Below are 17,570 nucleotides of genomic sequence, written 5' to 3' on the forward strand. Positions count from 1 at the left end.
ATTTTAGACGACTTCATATTTTCGGTTTAAGATGTGAATGTGCTACAACGGATGAGTTATATGACTGAGTTTGTTGAGTTGTATACGTCCTACGAAACTGTTCTGTTGAGTTGTTTGGAAGCCTATATAAACGCAAGAAACAGAATCGCATTGAAGACTTTAATTATTTCGTTTTAACTCGATCTTATTGTTAAGTAACGAACAAAGTCCATACAACCATCACGTAACTAACATCCACGAAGAAGTGGAGGACCAGCCAAGTCTCCATACTGTTACTGTTGGAGGACCACCTGCAAGTGTAGTAGTAGTGGTGAAATGTCGAATTTAAAGTCGAAGGTATTGACACCAGTGTGAAGACCTGTTAGAACCAGTCAAATGTCACTTATACAATATATAATAATTTGCACAGTTTATTACAAATGAAAAATACAACAATAGATACTATATATCAAAATATAAACACTTAAATGAAATTGCACATAAAATCACAAATCACTGACTTGTTATTTGAAGAAAAACTGAATCCAAAAAGAAATAAAAAACGTAGCTTCTGTTTTTCACCAACCCGAGCCCAAACCCTTCAAGTTTAAAGCCTAAAGTCCTTGGCTTTAGCTTAGTTTCTTTCAAATGGACCACACTTTTGATTCCCCCCACTACACTCCTCATTGTCAACATGGTTGGTGTTGTAGCTGGATTTTCGGACGCCCTTAACAAGGGATACGAAGCTTGGGGGCCCCTTTTCGGGAAGGTTTTCTTCGCCTTCCGGGTGATTCTTCATCTCTATCCCTTCCTCAAAGGTCTCATGGGACGCCAAAACCGGACTCCAACCATCGTTATTTTGTGGTCAGTGCTCTTGGCCTCTGTCTTCTCTCTTGTTTGGGTGAAGATAAATCCCTTTGTGAGCAAAGTGGACAGCTCAACGCTTGCTCAAAGCTGCATTTCCATAGACTGCTGAGACTTTACCTGAAAGTTTTCCACGATTTTGAATTCGTTATAGTTTGAATGCGGGGAAAAACTCGATTTCTGGGAATCACAAGTGAGTTCTTTGTAGCTTAGAAAGATTTGTAATGATTTTTTTTCCTTTTTCTTTTGGATTTTGACAATCAGTGCGTAAAGATTTAATCAATGCTGTCCTACAATATCAGTGTAAGAAGATGTTGTAATTGTCCCTTCCAATTGCATTTGGATCACGTCTCATCATCACTTAGTGATGTATTTTTTGTCTATTTTTTGTTCTAAATCATTAACGTTGGGGAGAAAAACATGTGTACGGGATCTGAACACATGATTTGTAAGACAATTTTTGTAAAATATGGGATATTCTTTGTTAGATTCAATATGAGAGTTGTCATAGTTAAGCATTTGTTTCGAAGCTTTCCTCCAACAATGTGAATAGGGCATGGATACAGTTATCCCACGGAGTTACGCTCACAATGGAATGGACTCGGTGGTACCAACCATATAGGGCAGCAGACTCAAAGGTCTAGGAGTTAGAGACTAGTGTGAAGTTGTGTCGAACAAAACACAAAATAACATATTGACCAAAAAAAAAACACAAAATAACATTATTTTATGGGAAAGATTGAACGAATGACGTGATCTGTGATTATACCGAAGCATTTTCCCTAACAAGACTTTTCTCGTACACTAGCTAACACATCATTTTCTTATTAGTAACCTTGTCTTGATGGAAAAGCAGAAATATGAGCATCAGAGTACGGCCCCCACTCCCGATCGAATGGTCACTCTCCCTCGCATGGTCTCAGAACCAGAAATCTTACCGTTGTTTCCCAACTAAATTCCTCAAAACCTTTCTACTTCTATGTCACTCCCTCTTTCTTTTAAAATAAGTCACAACAACACAATGATTGTTTTCTATATATATTAAAAAAATATAGAGTATACCGTAAGGCAAAAGGGTTGGACTCAACAAAAGTCCACTTGAGATTCTTTCTAAATTTCTATGTTTGGAGTAGACGGGCTCAGAAATTCAGGTTGTTCAAAAGAGAGATCATAACTGTTTAAAACTTCATTTTTTTGTAAAATGGATCAGTGTAATAGGATGTTTTAGACACAGAATTTCGGAGAATATCTCAACTCTAACTAAAAAATATTGGATTTTCAGATTTTATATTATAAATCCTGTTGGGTTTTTGGCCTTTGCCTTTAACGGAAGGCTAAATATTTAAAAGAAATTTGTCGGATTAACAAGCCATTTACTTATTATTTAATTAATTACTCCATTAATTAACCTGTTGAAAACTGGAAAGCTGAAATCTGCCTTCGAGTCCTTCTGATGAGAATTTTTTTCAGATTTTCTTTGTCGGGATCCTAAAGAATTTTCATATATTCATTGTGTGATCAATTTTCATTAAGTATGTTTAATTTTAAATAAAATAATTTAAAATAATTTTGACCGCATAATATACGATAGAAAGTTAAAATATGAGGAACTTTAGGATCCCCACAATTTAAATCCGGATGAGATCCAAATCCAAGTTGTTGACCCATGTTCTTGTATTTAACAGAAAATGATCCTCTCCTAATCTCTTTCCAACTAATCCACCTAGTTCGGGATCTGGATCGTTGAAATTTAATTCAACTGCTACAAATAAGGGATCCCTTTAAAAATGATAATAACTATAGCCGGTAAATCAAATTTCAACGATCCGAATTCCGAACTAGATGGATTAGGTGGAAATTGATTCGGAGAGGATCCCTTTCCGTATTTAACAGCAGCACATATGTTCAAACAAGGTGCACGTGTGGCCACATAAGAATGTCCCTGGTTTTATCGTTATTTACACACTCAACCAGGCCAGCCTTTTCATACAGGCAACCACTCTTTTATTTTCCATAATTAATGCTGCAAAAAGACAAAGGTGAAAAAGTTGGTAGATTATTATTTTGTTTGCCTAAATGGTGTTAATTGCTGCTGGTTTAATTTCTCCAACTTGATTAATTCAACACTTTTTGACAAATAAAGGGGACGAATAAGGATGGTAAAAATCATCATGACAAATCTTTATGTTTATCAACTACAAATCATCATTAAACTTCAAATTAACTAATTACCTTACTCCTTGGAAGAAAAAAAATCAACTACTATGTTGATCGCTCAAAGTTGTCACTTAGAATTACTATTTAGTAAATAATATTCTCTACTTGTAAGTGAAAAATTTTTAATTCAAGAATTTTATCTGAGGAGGGGCCTCACAACATGAAAAATTAGAGTAAATTGCAAAAACGTTGAAAGACCCATCAAATTCTATTCAGTGAGCTAAAAACATTGTAGAAACTCAAATGCTTGAATATGAGGTAAATAGTTAAGCGATAACATTTAAAAATAATATGACAAAAGGACTAAAGAAAATACAAAGAAAAGTTAATAGCAAAATGAGGGAAAGGGAAATCTACACTGAAATAAGAGAGATGAGTGAACAAGAGGCCTGCAAAGAAAAAGAGAATTTGGACTGAGAAGAGGCACACTTGAATTTTAATAGTATTCGACTGATAAGCAACAAGAACAATATGTTATGGTTTGTCTAAAGGAAATCCAGGTCCTACTGCATGTGGATGAGTTTTCAGGAATTGCCATGGTCATTTTGTTGGAGGTTTCTGTCAACGGATTGGTCATCGCAACTCTTGTTTTGCAAAGTTATCAGCAATTATTATTGGTATTGAGTTTGCATATCAGCGGGGTTAGCATTGTCTTTGGTTGGAAAGTGATAGTTCTAGTATTATTTCTGCTCTTCAATCGTCTGATTTTGATCCTCCTTGGCCTCTTCATACGCAATAGTCTATATGTTTGGATCGCATTCGGAAAATGACTTTCTACACATCTCACATATATCGCAAAGGAAATCTTGTTGTGGACAATCTTGCTAACATGGGCTTGTCTTCTCCATCTTTAACATGGCATGATTCTCCTCCGATGGCGGTTCGTGCTGCTTTGTTTTCAGACTATGTTGGCTTGCCTGGTTACCGATTCTCAAATTAATGTGCATGTCGACATCCAGGTTTGTCTCACTTTTTTTTTTCTCCTAACTTTATGGTGTTGTTTGACTTGTTTTGCAGGTTTAGACCTTTAGGTTTGATTCTAAAGGGGTTAGGTTTCATGTTCACCCCTCTTTTCTTTGTATCATTCTCTAAAGTTTATGTCCCCCTGATTAGGTGTAATTTATTTTTTCGTTATTAATAAAATTACCCTCGTACAGTCGAGATCTTCCAAAAAAAAAAGGCAGAATGGTCCAAAACCATTCTAATCCCTTAGTGGCTCCACATATAAACAATGAATGACTACCAACCAGCATTAATAAGATGAGTATGAAACTCAAATAACATTTGTTAGCCTATCATAATTGCTCGAAAATAATAAGCTAAGAATTTATCACGGTTTTGAGGTGTAGCGGAAAAATATAAATAGTGAAGAAGCACAAAACATCAATTTTAAAACAAGCATGAAGCGGGCTGTAAACTCAGACCTGCGAAGAGGTGAGTTCACCTTCATGTTCGTATCTTGATAATGAGGTGAATGCAGGAGGAATACCAGCTGGACAATGAAAACAAAAGTCCCGTTATGCAACTTTTGCAAGAGTTGAAGGGCATAAAAGTAATTCTAAGAGACAACACAGCATCCTAAATCTCATATCATTGTTCCCAAGCTCTCTCACAGGTCACTCACTGTACACACTCAAGCACCTCACACAAATACACACTCACACTCTTCCCCATAACGCCAAAGCTCTCTCTCTCTCTCTCTCTTTTTCTCTCTCTTAAAAAAATGGAACCACCACCACTGCCTCTCACTCTGCTTCTCCACCTCCTCCTCCTCCTCTCCGCCACCGCCCTCTCAGCCAAAGCACCACTCCCCCCAACCCCATCTCCCAACTCCTCCCCCACCCCACCGAATTCTACCACCACCCCAAGGTCCCCAACCTTACCATCCTCACCATCAGCCAAAGCACCACTCCCCCCAACCCCATCTCCCACCTCCTCCCCCACCCCACCGAATTCTACCACCACCCCAAGGTCCCCAACCTTACCATCCTCACCATCTTCAAGCACACTTGACCCAAAGCAACTCAGAGCCCTCCAGTCCCTCAACATTCCCACCTCCAAAGACCCCTGCAGAAACCCCTCCATCCTCCCCCCAAACACCACCATCTGCGACTCCTCCAAGCCCTTCCGCCACCTCCTCTCCCTCCGCCTCGCCAACTGCTCCGACGACGTCGCCCTCTCCTTCACCGCCCTCAAATCCCTCTCCACCCTCCAGTCCCTCCAGTTCCTCAACTGCCCCATTGCCCCAATCCGCTTCCCCGCCGACCTCGTTGCCTCCCTCCACTCCTTCACCTGCATCAACTCCCTCCGCCACCTCACCGGCGTCTGGCTCGCCCGCCTCCAAAACCTCACCGATCTCACCGTCTCCAACGTCCAAGTCAATGCCTCAGGACCCTTCGTCATCCTCGGAAGCTTGAAGAAGCTCAGGTCAGTCACCATCTCCCACGCCAATTTAACCGGCAGCATTCCGAAACGCATGAATTTAAACCTTACCCACATAGATTTTTCCGGCAATAAGCTTCAGGGGAAGATACCCAGTGCCCTCACACTCCTGGAAAACCTCGAAACCTTAAACCTTTCCTCCAATTCCATCAATGGCTCAATACCCACTTCGTTCGGGGACCTGATTTCGTTAAAGAACGTGTCTTTGTCTTCAAATTCTTTATCCGGCGCCATCCCGGAGTCGATTTCAGCAATCCCGGGCCTAGTCCATCTCGATCTGAGCTCGAATCAGCTCAACGGAACAATCCCGAAATTCCTTTCCGACATGAAGAGCTTGAAGCACTTGAATCTCGCAAACAACAAATTTCACGGTGTCGTGCCGTTCAATGTGTCGTTCATTAGCAGATTGCAAGTGTTCAAGATCAGCAGGAACAGCGACCTCTGCTACAACCACTCTGTTCTGTCGTCGAAACTGAAGCTGGGGATTTCTCCCTGCGACAAACATGGACTGCCCATGTCGCCGCCACCGGCGAAAGCTGATTCGTCGGCGGACAATAGCAGCGATTCGGACTACGACGACACCGACGAGGATGATCAGAAGCAGGATCGACATCATGGTCCGAATAAGGTTGTTCTTGGTGTGGCCATTGGGCTTTCTTCCATTGTCTTCCTCATTATTTTCTTGGTTCTTGTCTCGAAATGCTGTCGTTGAAAGTTGATCAAGCTTGAAATTGCATTGTTTTGTTGATTAATTTTAGGGAAAGTAATTTTGCACACCAGTTTTCTCCTCGTTTCTGTCGATAGGTTTTTTTTTATGATTTATTCAATCCGAAGGCCGGAAAAATAACGGTAAGAGTCCCGAGGAGAAAAAAAAAAAGAGTGCGGAAAACATTTCCTTTAATTTCATTGCTTAAAGTTGATTAGATTAGGCCAAATTGGTTGTTAAGAGGTGAATTTTGATGGATTGCTGTGGAGAGAAAAGAGCAGTGGGGTTTTTTCATTATTTTCTGATAGGTTTTGGCAAGTGGCCACTTGGGTGTATTATTATTTTCATGTGTTCTCCAAATATAATATAATTATGTAATATTTCTTCCTTCTGCCACGATCATTTGCTTAAATTTACTTTGGTTTTGGTACAGTTTGGTATTTTCTTAGTTGATAGAAGTCATGATCCTTGTATGCCTCTTTTGGAATTCGAATAATGTTGATGCCAGACATGTGTTCGGTCAGTTGGTCAAGACAGTATTTCCGCTCGCCTAACACCCAAATATGAATTCCACATTAAAGTTGTTTAGAATATTGCGATATTAAAACTTTGTGGATTTCCTTTTTAGGATGCCAAGAACAAAAAGAAATATTTACAGCTGTTTCTGCTTGAATAGAGAAGACAATGGTAGGTTGGTGATGATTGATCTCCAAGTGGAAAATTATGAAGAATAATAGGAACGATCGTATTAGAAGCGGTTTGTTTCGGGAAGTGGCAAGTGAAAGAAAAATTAACTTCGATACCAAAAACGACTAGGATCCGGCTTTTCTGTCCTTCCGCTTTCTATACACTCGCATCTCTTCTTATTTTGTGCAGTCACGGTTAAATCACGTTAACATTTTATATTGATTTTTTTATAGAGATAATAAGACAAAAAACAATAGTAATATAAATTGTTTACGTGGTTTAACCATGACTACACAAATAGGAGAGGATGAAAATGTATGGAAAGTGGGAGGGTAGAGAAGCCAGGTCCACTAAGCAAAGAAAGATGATATGATTGGTCGCGCACGCGTGTGTGATTTGTGGTCACAATTAAATGTTGATACGATTGTTTATTTCACTTATTGTACAAATGTAGAGTGTCAATGCGTATGTTTATTTCACTTATTGTACAAGGGGTGTGACATCCACATACCCTATTTTACTTTTCACACATTTTTTTAATTTTTGACCGTCAGATCAGATGAATTGAAGAAGATCAACGGACATAAATTATCAAAGGGTGTGTGAGAAGTAAAATTGAGTGTGGATATCACACCCCATTGTACAAACGTGTAGTTTTGATGCGTCGGTCGCCCCTTGTGTACTTCCAACTGAATCCGGATCCTCGTCGAATCTTTTTTGTGATGATTTTAGGAATCTGTGAATCATATTCATTCATCGTACATTATACAGTTAGAAATTATTTTAAATATTTTTATTTAAAATTAAATACAAACAATATTTGATAAAAATTAATCACATGATATATACGATGAACAGACACAATATACAAATCTTCAAGATCCTCACAAAAAAGAATCCGAAGAGGATCCTATTGGTTTCCGCCTAAACAACAAGACTAGCCAAAAATAAACAAATAAATAGTGGCGCGTGGTTTGCACACGCCACGAGAAGTTGTGGACGAGAAAATTTGTAGTGAAATATTACGCGAGGGGAAAGAAGTGTCAGAATCTAATCCGTTTGTATTCTCAGAATATTCAAGAACAATTTTCCAGGAAAATCTAATTTCCGCATTCAGAAACCCAAAATTTTCCGGGAAAATATGGGCGCGAGTGGTTTTCAATACGATTCTGTGCTTCGGTTTCCGACTTTCTTCTCTTTCAGCAAGCAGCCCAAGCTGGGAAACCCCATTTTCTCTCTCAAAGGTATTCACTTTTCCGCAATTCCACCTTAAATTTTGCAATTGGGTTCTTCTCAGAACTGTTCAAAAAAGATCCCTCAGCTTGGTTTAGGTATTTTCTTGTCTGGAATTGCTACAAAATTTTACTACTTTTAGTTGATAACGCAATATTTTAAACTACTCTTATATACGGGACGAGAAAAAGGATTCAAACAATATTTTAAACTACTCTGATCTACGGACGAAGAGATTCAAACTCGAGTGCAAGGACTACATCGAATAAAATAAATAAATATTTAGTAGCTATTGAATTATGATTCCTGTTTTGATAACGGAAGTTCGGATATTTGATGATGCAGCTTGTTAATTTGGCTGAGATTGCAGATGTGTCCCCACTCTTTGAGCGAAAGGAGCTTCACTTAACAGTCACCTGCAGCGTTGGATCTCAAGGAAATGGAAGAGACCAACCTCCTCGGCGACGATCAGAAAGAGCGAACAAGGATGGAAGCAAGAAACGGGGATCCAGAAAAACGAACGCAAACCAGGAAGAGATCATTTCTCTATTCAGACGGATTCAGACTTCGATCTCAAAAGAAGGGTCTGTGGATGACGAGAAGATTGGCTCCGATGACTTTGAAGATAGGCCGCATTCTGATTCGATTCTTCGCGCTCTTCACGGGTTAAGGAATCCGAAAGGTAATGTCGATGAGATGAATGCCTTGTTTGGTTCCGTCGTGGACAATTTTTGCAACTAGACATGCTCATTTTTCGTGGTTAGGTTAGGTGTCGATTGCAATGTGCCTACCTCGTTCCATCTTGGTTTGGATTTCTATCCCCGTAGATCAGAGTAGTTTAGAATATCGATTGCTTGCAACAAGGAGGAGTCGAAGCAATTTAAGAGTGATTAGTTTCGAGTTATGATGATTAGGTTATCATCTTTCATATACTATTTCTTAATCAAATTATATTTACTGCAGGCAAAGCTGATGAGAAGGACGGGAAGAAGGCTTTCATAAGGAGAACCGATCCGAGAGAGGAGCAAATGCAGAGTAATCCCCCAGTTGCAGAGTTCAAGTTGACACGGCCGCCATCAAAATTTGTGAAACGATCCCCGATTCCACATCCATCGACCCCGAGATCACAGTTTCTGGATAACGGAGCAACACCTTCGGCGACTGGAAGGTCCGGTGCAGAGGAATTAGATTTAGCGAGAGTGGAAGGAATGAAACTCCCCGAGCTGAAGGAGCTCGCAAAGTCGAGAGGAATGAGAGGTTACTCAAAACTCAAAAAAATGGAGCTTGTGAAACTGCTCAAGTCATAAGGCAGCGTAAAAAGCCGAAACATTTGTATCAGAGCATTATGTGTATGCGAGAAATCGAATTTCGGATTTTTCTCTTCAGGTTTTATGCAGATAAAACCGAAAACAGCAAGACATCGGGGTTGCTTTCTAAACCGAAAACAGCAATCACAAATTTAGCTAAAGTGGTTGTAAAGGAAGCACTGTAACAAGAAATAAAATACGCTCCCATATAAGCAAAACGAGTTTGACCATCGGATAGCTCTTAACATAAAAAATACTCGCACGTCTTAGAAAACGTCTTAGAAAAGTAATAGCTCCTGATACATAAAAATTGACACAAAGTAGCAACAACTTGCCAAACCTAAAACAAAATATCCACGATTGTGGCTGATCTGTCTAGCCGGTAATATTTTGGGACTTGTTGAGGATGACTCCTTCATATTTGACCTGGAACCACTTCATTGCGTCCTCCTTGGTAACCCTGTGCTGAATGCCAACACGCGCCTTGCATCTGCGGCGGCGTCCCACACGGTACCCTGGGCGCTCTAGAACGACAAAGAAGTCCATACCATAGATACCGGTAGAAGGGTCATACCTGATGAAAGAAAAACAAACTGGTTAGAGATTGGAAATCATACACCGCCTATGTTCGCACATTATATTCAACACGTATCTAAAATAATATCAGCCAGATAAGAGAAGGTAAAAAATGAATCCAAAATACATTGTGAAATTTAACACCTTAGAAAGATATAAACATGATTGAGAAAAGATAACTAGGACAAAAAGTCGTTCAAAGGGAATCCGAGATGACCACAGGTAGGGCAAGGTAAGCATATCATTCCCAACCTGAGGTATATAGTGCCTCACTCAAACTTGAAATAATTTTAGCGATGCGAGACAACTAGTGCCTCGCGCAAACCCGAGATAATCCAAATTACACCAAACACTAGCTTTTGCGAAAATGCTATTTTCCGTTCACAAGGATCTAGCTCCATTGTTACGCTAGGCTGCACAAATTTTCCAGACCATTTATTCTGAAATGTAAACTGAATAGCGGCAGCCTAGTTGTAATCCAATACGTAGTTGGAACTTATTTTAAGAATTCAAAAGTTTATGATCATATCCAAATCCCATATCAAAGCTAAATAACTTTTCCCAATCTCATAAATTGTAATCTAAAGCGCGAACACAAAACCAACCAGCATACTACATGTCATTCCACAAATTCATCAAACACAATCATTCTGCAAAGACAATTTTAACGAGGGTATAAGGCAAGATGAAAAATTGAGAAGCACCAACTTGATTCCGAGATCGATATGTTCCTGAATACCGAAACCAAAGCATCCGGTGTCGCTGAAGTTCCTGCGCAACAGCTCGTATTCCTTGACCTTCAGTCCACTCTCCAAAAGCTGCATTGCCTTGTCGCCGCGGACAGTCACGTAGCAGGCAATCTTCTCGTTACGCCTGATCCCGAAAGACCTCACAGTGTACCGAGCTGCACAGAATCACAACTCCCAAATAAAGACACGAACAAATAATACAAAAATAACCACACAAAAAATATCAGAGATAATCTAATCTGATCAAATCAAATCTCACCTTTGGAAAAGACAGGGGTCTGGCCACTGAGCTGCTCCAAGACCTAGGGCAAGGGGCAAAATAGGAAATGAAATATCAGCATACGATTGTTGATTTATTTTTGGGTGGGTGGGTGGGGGGGGAGGTTGAGAAGTAAGTAAAAAGGAGAAACCTTGGCGGCTCTGGTGAGACGATCGCCGCTTTCTCCGACGGAGATGTTGAGGACGAGCTTCTGAACCTTGATTTCCCTCATGGGATTCGCCAGCTTGTTCTCCGACGCCTGAAAATTCAATATACAAAAACAACAGATTCATCAGAAAACCATACTATCATGAGAGAGAGAGAGAGAGAGAGGGAGAGGGAGGAGAAAGAGACCATTGTGGGATGAGGAGTGTTGCAGAGAAGGCGGAGCAGCAGCGGAAGTTGGAGAAGATGGAGTACAAATAGGAGGCGATATGAGGGAGCTAGGGTTTTTATTTCTCATTTGGGCTGGGTCGGAACGCTAATTTGACTTCAACCCGACAGTATTTCGGGTCGGAAGTGAATAATCTAACCCAACACTTTGGTTGGGCTCGTGGATTTTTTCCGGCCCAGCAATAAATGTTTACGTTTTTATTAGGGAAATAATTTTTCCCACACCATCGTTAACTTCTCATATGTGTGTCAGCATCTTACAAAAAACTCAAAAACAAAATTTGGCAGCTACATCAAATTAGGCAGCAAAGGCCTAGACGTTATTCCATTCCGTGTCAGATATGAAGCATCGGTTGGAGAAAGTTTTGTTGCTTTTTGTTACCGTTGAATATCTACTTGGCACTTTTGACATCTCGTTTGAAGATGTTCTAAAAAGAGTGAAAATCACTTCATTTTTATAACAATATATTTACACTATGGGACGGAGAAATAAATTGATATCGAACTCGCCATTTACGAAATTCAACCTCTCATTTTTAAGTGAAAACGAAAACTATGACTAGCAAATAGATGGAAAACTCGTTTAGTCAGTGATTCGAACTTCTCTCCCGGTATGCTTGTTCTTCCAAAGTTACACACAAAAGTCATGCTGCATCATAAGTCTCTGCAACCTAACATTTGAACTGAAAGTGCAGAATTCATGGAAACATGTCTATTCAATTCAATCACTTTAACAAATGGAGTCTACAACAAACAAACGACAATTTTTTCCTTTTCTATATCATGTCCTAGCTTTTCGTTTTCATATTTGAGCTACAGCTGCGAAAATCTACGCCAAATCCCACAAAAACAATCGAAAAACATCACCCGTCACACTGCAAGAAAGCAGCAAATAACTGCACTCTGCCAGTCGCCAAGACGGCAACTCTTGTAGCGTGAGACCTCTAGTCTTCAGGGCGTGTACGCAGAAACCACAAGAGTTTGTTTTACAAGAGACCGGAAACAATCCGATTAAAAGCAACATGTCACAATACTCCACACGATGCACGATACACGATACACATACAGCCTTGAAACATAATGCAACGGAGGAACCTTGAGATTTTATTCACATCCCTTTGCTAGAACATATTCACACGAAAGAACCATGGAAGTACAAAAGCTATTACCAGACACGCCATTAAGAAGTTGCAAAATGGCTGTCGCCGCCAACATGATACATTCCTCTCCGATGAATTATTACCGATATCAGCAAGCGTTGCTTCATGCCAGTCCTCCATAAATCCGTTATCCCCATGACCGGTAATATTTTGCGCAGTCTCACCACATATTTCACATGTCCTGCATGAATAAAATGAGAATGGATTTTGCATAAATTGTAACAAAAACAGTTTAAAATCAACTAGGATTTGCTTAGTTGTAGGAAATGAAGACCCTCTCTCTATCCCTCTTCTGCTACCTCGCGATTTGCTTAGTTGTAGGAAATGAAATCTGATAAGTTTTCACTCAAACACTTAATGGAGGTTCAGTTTGTTTCCACATTCCGAAAAGGAAAAAAACCATTGTTCTTCCAGCAAGCGACTAAGTTAAACATTTAGTAACAAGTTGATGAAAACTTGTTTATCGGGAACCTTCGTCTGAAGTCCAGATTTTAACGGGCATAGATAAAAATTAAGATCACATACCCAACATTATGAGCTCAGAAACATCAAACACGAGATGCATAATAAGAAAAACACAAACACTATAGGCAGTGCTGCCGAGCACAAAGTGTATGAAGCTTAAAGCATATTGTCAAAAGACATGTATTGTTAAAAGGAAGCGAGGAAAGAGTTACCTGTTTCCTCTTAGCCTAAACCATGCTTCGGCACAATGACCATGAGCAACGCCAAGCTCATCTTTACACCCACAACCGAGATTAATTAAATCCGCTGTGATAGAACTATTAGCAGTTTCCATTTTTCTATCCGGTGAGATATCAGAACCTAAATGGCAAATCCTGCAAACCCTTTCCCCATCCCATCTATCACCAAACCCTCTACCACTCCCACACTTCATATCAATCACACATGAATCCTTTTCTGCTTGAGGCACCTTCTTCTTTGAATCTTCTGCTAATACCTTACTCGACTCCAATTCCTCAACTTTCTCAACCAATCTACTATTATCTCCAATTAAGCTGGCAGACTCACCCGAATTAATGACAACAACAGTCTCAGACACATTCCCATCAACCAAATTGTTTGAATTCTTATTAGCTCCTTGCTCAAGTTGACTAGGTACCTCATCTCCTTGCTCAACTTGTCTAGGTAGCTCATCACTACCACGCTGTCCGCATGCCTCCTTATCATTCGGCTTCTCAAGCCCTTCTACCACTGCTTTATCAGACCCCAGCTCACTCCCCATTGTGTCCAAACCTTCATTTTTCCCGTTGACACGAACATCCTCTTCGGATTCAATCACAATGGCAGTCTCAACAACCGACCAAACAACAGAATCTTTCGACTTTTCGCTCCCCTTATGATCAACTCCACGCAACACCTCACTCCTATCCTGCAAATCACATGCCCCGGCATCCATTGCTAAACAAAAGCTCTCTCTAACCTCCAAAGACACCAACTTTCTCACACGCCCAGCAAAACAATACACACCCAATTCTAAAACTTCACAGAAAAAACACTAACTCCAAGAGTTCACACACAAATCCAATTGAACAACCAAAGTTCACATAACATTCTTATCTCTCTAAACCATAAGCAATGTGATAAAAAAGCACTCCATGCGTGTGTACATATAATCTCCAATCATAAAATAATAGATGAATCAACTAAAACAACTAGAAAATCCCAACAGGTAAAAATCCAACCTTTATCCGTACACGCCTGCTCAATCCCAGAGAAGTAGCTGCAAAAAACAGAACTTTATCCTCAGAAACTAAAATATGGGAACTTTCAGATCTGGGATTTTAATTTTATACGATTTCAACTACACCAAGTGTGTGATTTCAAATTCTAGGAATTGGGTTTTTGATAAAATTATATAGTGGGCACACAGGAAAGAGTAGAAGGTTGGTGAAGAATGCAAACAAAAGATGAAAATTGGATAAAAGAACATAAAAAGGTTGAGGGAATGAATAAATAATAACCCTTGAATTTGGATTGGTTGGAAAGTGCAGAGATTTATTTCTATTTTTATTGGAGGTGAAGGTGCAAAGAATTAATCAAATTTTTTTTTTTTATTTGCTAGTTGTGGGAATTTAATGTAAGGAAAACGATATCATTTTCGTTAAAGGTGAACAGTAACAGAAGTGTTTCGTTAAAACTCCCTTTAATGTATTCTTATTTGGATAGGAATTTGAATTTTTTTTCTTATTAAAACGGGGCTAAATGCAAAAAATTCAAATATAACTATTCAGTAATAAATCTTAATTGAGACATCTTAAGTTGATCTTCATGAATAAAACTAACTGAACACGGAGGATTAAGGTAAAATTGCCCAAATCTAAATCATAACTATAAGTTTATAGGTCGCTAAACTATCTGCTACAAATTCTTTTTTCTATAGACATGCCAAAGTTCCATTGTCAGGATCTTCAAAACAACTCTCAACATGTCAAAACAACGAGACCAAAAACTGATTATTGCCCAAACGTTTTCAAGACCAAATGGACAGGAATTCTATTTGGCAGAAATTGCTTGGGGTTGCGTTTTGAATGGGTAAATCGTTGTGTGATGGCGTTTTGTGTTGTGTCGGACTGTTTTTGCCACGAATTGAGGACCCAGGGGAGGAGTGTACAAAGTGGGAAGGAAGTCTTCAAGTAGATTCAATTGTTTGCGGATTTACTTTCAATGATTGGTTAGATGTGATGTCTCTTCCTACTGGCAAGGCCAAGTACTCCTGACAGTACGCCGTGTTTGACTCCCGACTAGTTAGAGTGATATAACTCTTGATGTAGAATTCTGTAGTAAGGTCTCAATGCCTTTTTCATTGGGATACCGACAATAAGTCGCTATGTATAGTAGTTAGAGTGATGCTAGATTGACAATAAGATGTGTATAACCCTCCAATCCTATAGTGAGGTCTTACTTCTTGATGAACTTGGATCCAGTATTTAAATTATCCATGAAATTGTCGATATTTCCGTTGAAATATCCGAAAAATCAATGATCATTATAGAAGCAGGGATAAAATGTAAACTTCACATTTTATCAATGTGGTATATTTACCGATTCGCTATAGAAATTTAGTCGAAACCGCATTGCAGATTTCGAACTTTTTTTTAAATTTTTTTTCTCTAATTTTGACTAAATATGAATGAGTTGATATACTCACCCCATTGCAAATTTCCATAATTTCTTTCGAAGGGACCAATATCGATATCGATACATTCAACGATATTTTCATAAATTTGCATATCGATATTTTAAACATTGGTTAAATCTAGGTAAAATTTTCCATTTGTTCTTTTTTTTTTTGGGTTTGCAAGTTAAGAACAAGATTCATGATTCGTCATATCTGGTTAAGTTCAGAAAAAATACTAAAAATGGTGCACCAACCCTACCCTATCGACAAAAACATGTTGATGCTCCAAAGCTTCTATCTTGAGTGATAGAAGGCTTTATTTCTCTATTCAAAAATATAAGATATTAGGAGTTGGATTCTTAAATTTGTCTTTTTTTTTCTTTTTTTTTTTGTCAAAGCTTAATTTATCATTGGCTCAGACTCAAATTATATTACTAGGGTTACAATAATTCATATAAAACTAATAAGCTATGGTGTATTTATCACGAAATATAAGTTCATAAATATTGTATGTGATTTTTCTTTTGAGTACGAAGAAAGCTTTGTTGATTGACTCAAGAATTACAATAGTGGATGTAAGACTTAGCCTGTTTGGAAACTATCCTTTCAGGATTGAATTGCAAATAATATTAAAGCACATTTCAAGGCAAACAGAAATTACTCGATAAACAAAACGTCAAATGCGACCCAAAGTTATAATTTGTTGAATGTTGATTAACCAATTGGATGAGCTTACTTTTCTTGGACGGCAAACAACTTCTCTTATTCTTGATATCAGTCTCTAATTATATATGAAAAATCCTTAACTCAAGGAGGTCAAAACTTAAAATACTTTAATATAAGGTAGCCAGGTAGTGGGATGGGATATTAGGGGAGTTGATTTGTAGGAAGATAAATGTTAAGGAGACTCTTTCGAAGTGAGACTCTCAGTTATCTCATAATTTTATGCTAATTTATGTGCAAATATTATGAAACATTGTGCTAAAAACAAGATACGGCAAAGTCCATAGAGAGTATCTTATAGGAAACAAGTTAAGTAGGATTAGTTATTTTCTTGATGGTGAAAGTTACCTAACTAATTGACAACAATTAGCAGTATCATTGTTTAACTTAGAATTAATCAGACGTTTGTTGTACTTATACGCAAAATAATAAGCATCAATATAATTATATTCTTTAAAAATATAAAAAAATAAAATATAATTACATTCTTTTGTCCTGATAGCAATAAAGAAACCCAGTTGGATGGAGGAATTTGAAAGAAAAGAAATGTGGTGGATTTGAAATTTTGGTTTTTTTTCTTTGTTTTTAGTTTAAGTGCATACGTAGATTCTAATCGTTTAAACAAACAATTTTAGCTCATAATATTTTATATATTCTCGTTTGAAGAAAGAAAATGAATGAAATAATATTAATAGTTCCTAAAGGGACATTATCTGATTAAGATACACAAGGCCCCTGCAATAATTGCAGAGATGACTCAATCAACTTCGTATGTACCAAAAATATATTATCTCACACCTTACATGAAACCAGTTCATCGTTGTGTGATATTTTGATTCAATAATACATTGTAATGTAAAAAATAATAATTGTACATGACAATGCATTATTAAACAAGAGACATCACGTAGCGATAAAACTCATTTTATGTAAGTCTTTCTCTATTTCAACTATTTAATTTTAACTTATTTATGTCTGCAACACTAACGAAACAATAACACATTGTTATATGTGTTTAATTTGCCCACGTGACCGTGCGTTAACAGTTTAGAATACTCACGAGTGGCTCGTGAGTGTAGATACAGTTCAAATCCCAGCAAATTCAAGGTACATACTGTGGAAGATAATGGTAC

At 38.3% G+C, this 17,570-nt stretch overlaps 4 protein-coding genes across 4 annotated transcripts; 2 read left to right on the forward strand and 2 right to left on the reverse strand.

Moving 5' to 3' along the window:
• Window positions 1–4,539: 4,539 nt before the first annotated feature.
• On the forward strand, window positions 4,540–6,604 carry LOC126624746 (receptor-like protein 51). The gene has a single exon (XM_050293847.1). The coding sequence runs from the start codon at window positions 4,784–4,786 to the stop codon at window positions 6,212–6,214; it is 1,431 nt and encodes a 476-aa protein (XP_050149804.1). The 5' UTR covers window positions 4,540–4,783; the 3' UTR covers window positions 6,215–6,604.
• A 1,326-nt stretch (window positions 6,605–7,930) lies between these two features.
• Window positions 7,931–9,513, forward strand: LOC126623013 (SAP-like protein BP-73). Its single transcript, XM_050291689.1, has 3 exons — window positions 7,931–8,139; window positions 8,499–8,810; window positions 9,092–9,513. Exons 1-3 carry the CDS (start codon window positions 8,037–8,039, stop codon window positions 9,433–9,435), a joined length of 759 nt encoding a protein of 252 aa, XP_050147646.1. The 5' UTR covers window positions 7,931–8,036; the 3' UTR covers window positions 9,436–9,513.
• A 131-nt stretch (window positions 9,514–9,644) lies between these two features.
• LOC126623014 (60S ribosomal protein L11) lies at window positions 9,645–11,521 on the reverse strand. The gene is made up of 5 exons (XM_050291690.1): window positions 11,374–11,521; window positions 11,171–11,278; window positions 11,020–11,062; window positions 10,720–10,915; window positions 9,645–10,009 (listed from the first exon to the last, which is right to left on the reverse strand). Exons 1-5 carry the CDS (start codon window positions 11,374–11,376, stop codon window positions 9,811–9,813), a joined length of 549 nt encoding a protein of 182 aa, XP_050147647.1. The 5' UTR covers window positions 11,377–11,521; the 3' UTR covers window positions 9,645–9,810.
• Window positions 11,522–12,109: 588 nt separating this feature from the next.
• LOC126623012 (uncharacterized) lies at window positions 12,110–14,626 on the reverse strand. The gene is made up of 3 exons (XM_050291688.1): window positions 13,250–14,626; window positions 12,582–12,753; window positions 12,110–12,481 (listed from the first exon to the last, which is right to left on the reverse strand). The coding sequence occupies exons 1-3, from the start codon at window positions 13,990–13,992 to the stop codon at window positions 12,242–12,244; spliced, it is 1,155 nt and encodes a 384-aa protein (XP_050147645.1). The 5' UTR covers window positions 13,993–14,626; the 3' UTR covers window positions 12,110–12,241.
• Between the last annotated feature and the right edge of the window lie 2,944 nt (window positions 14,627–17,570).

This window comes from Malus sylvestris, chromosome 5 (genome assembly GCF_916048215.2).
Source record: "Malus sylvestris chromosome 5, drMalSylv7.2, whole genome shotgun sequence".
NCBI classification, from domain to species: domain Eukaryota; kingdom Viridiplantae; phylum Streptophyta; class Magnoliopsida; order Rosales; family Rosaceae; genus Malus; species Malus sylvestris.

Bases quoted from the DNA above. Each gene is read 5' to 3' on its own strand.
- LOC126624746 (XM_050293847.1), top strand. From the start codon at position 4,784: ATGGAACCACCACCACTGCCTCTCACTCTGCTTCTCCACCTCCTCCTC.
- LOC126623013 (XM_050291689.1), top strand. From the start codon at position 8,037: ATGGGCGCGAGTGGTTTTCAATACGATTCTGTGCTTCGGTTTCCGACT. The intron at 8,140-8,498 runs GTATTCACTTTT...CTGAGATTGCAG, and splicing joins CCCCATTTTCTCTCTCAAAG to ATGTGTCCCCACTCTTTGAG. The intron at 8,811-9,091 runs GTAATGTCGATG...TATTTACTGCAG, and splicing joins CGGGTTAAGGAATCCGAAAG to GCAAAGCTGATGAGAAGGAC.
- LOC126623014 (XM_050291690.1), bottom strand. The intron at 10,916-11,019 runs GTGAGATTTGAT...GATTCTGTGCAG, and splicing joins GACCCCTGTCTTTTCCAAAG to CTCGGTACACTGTGAGGTCT. The intron at 10,010-10,719 runs GTTGGTGCTTCT...TTCTTTCATCAG, and splicing joins CATATCGATCTCGGAATCAA to GTATGACCCTTCTACCGGTA.
- LOC126623012 (XM_050291688.1), bottom strand. From the start codon at position 13,992: ATGGATGCCGGGGCATGTGATTTGCAGGATAGGAGTGAGGTGTTGCGT. The intron at 12,754-13,249 runs GTAACTCTTTCC...TTATTCATGCAG, and splicing joins TTTAGGCTAAGAGGAAACAG to GACATGTGAAATATGTGGTG. The intron at 12,482-12,581 runs GTAATAGCTTTT...TTATGTTTCAAG, and splicing joins ACTTCTTAATGGCGTGTCTG to GCTGTATGTGTATCGTGTAT.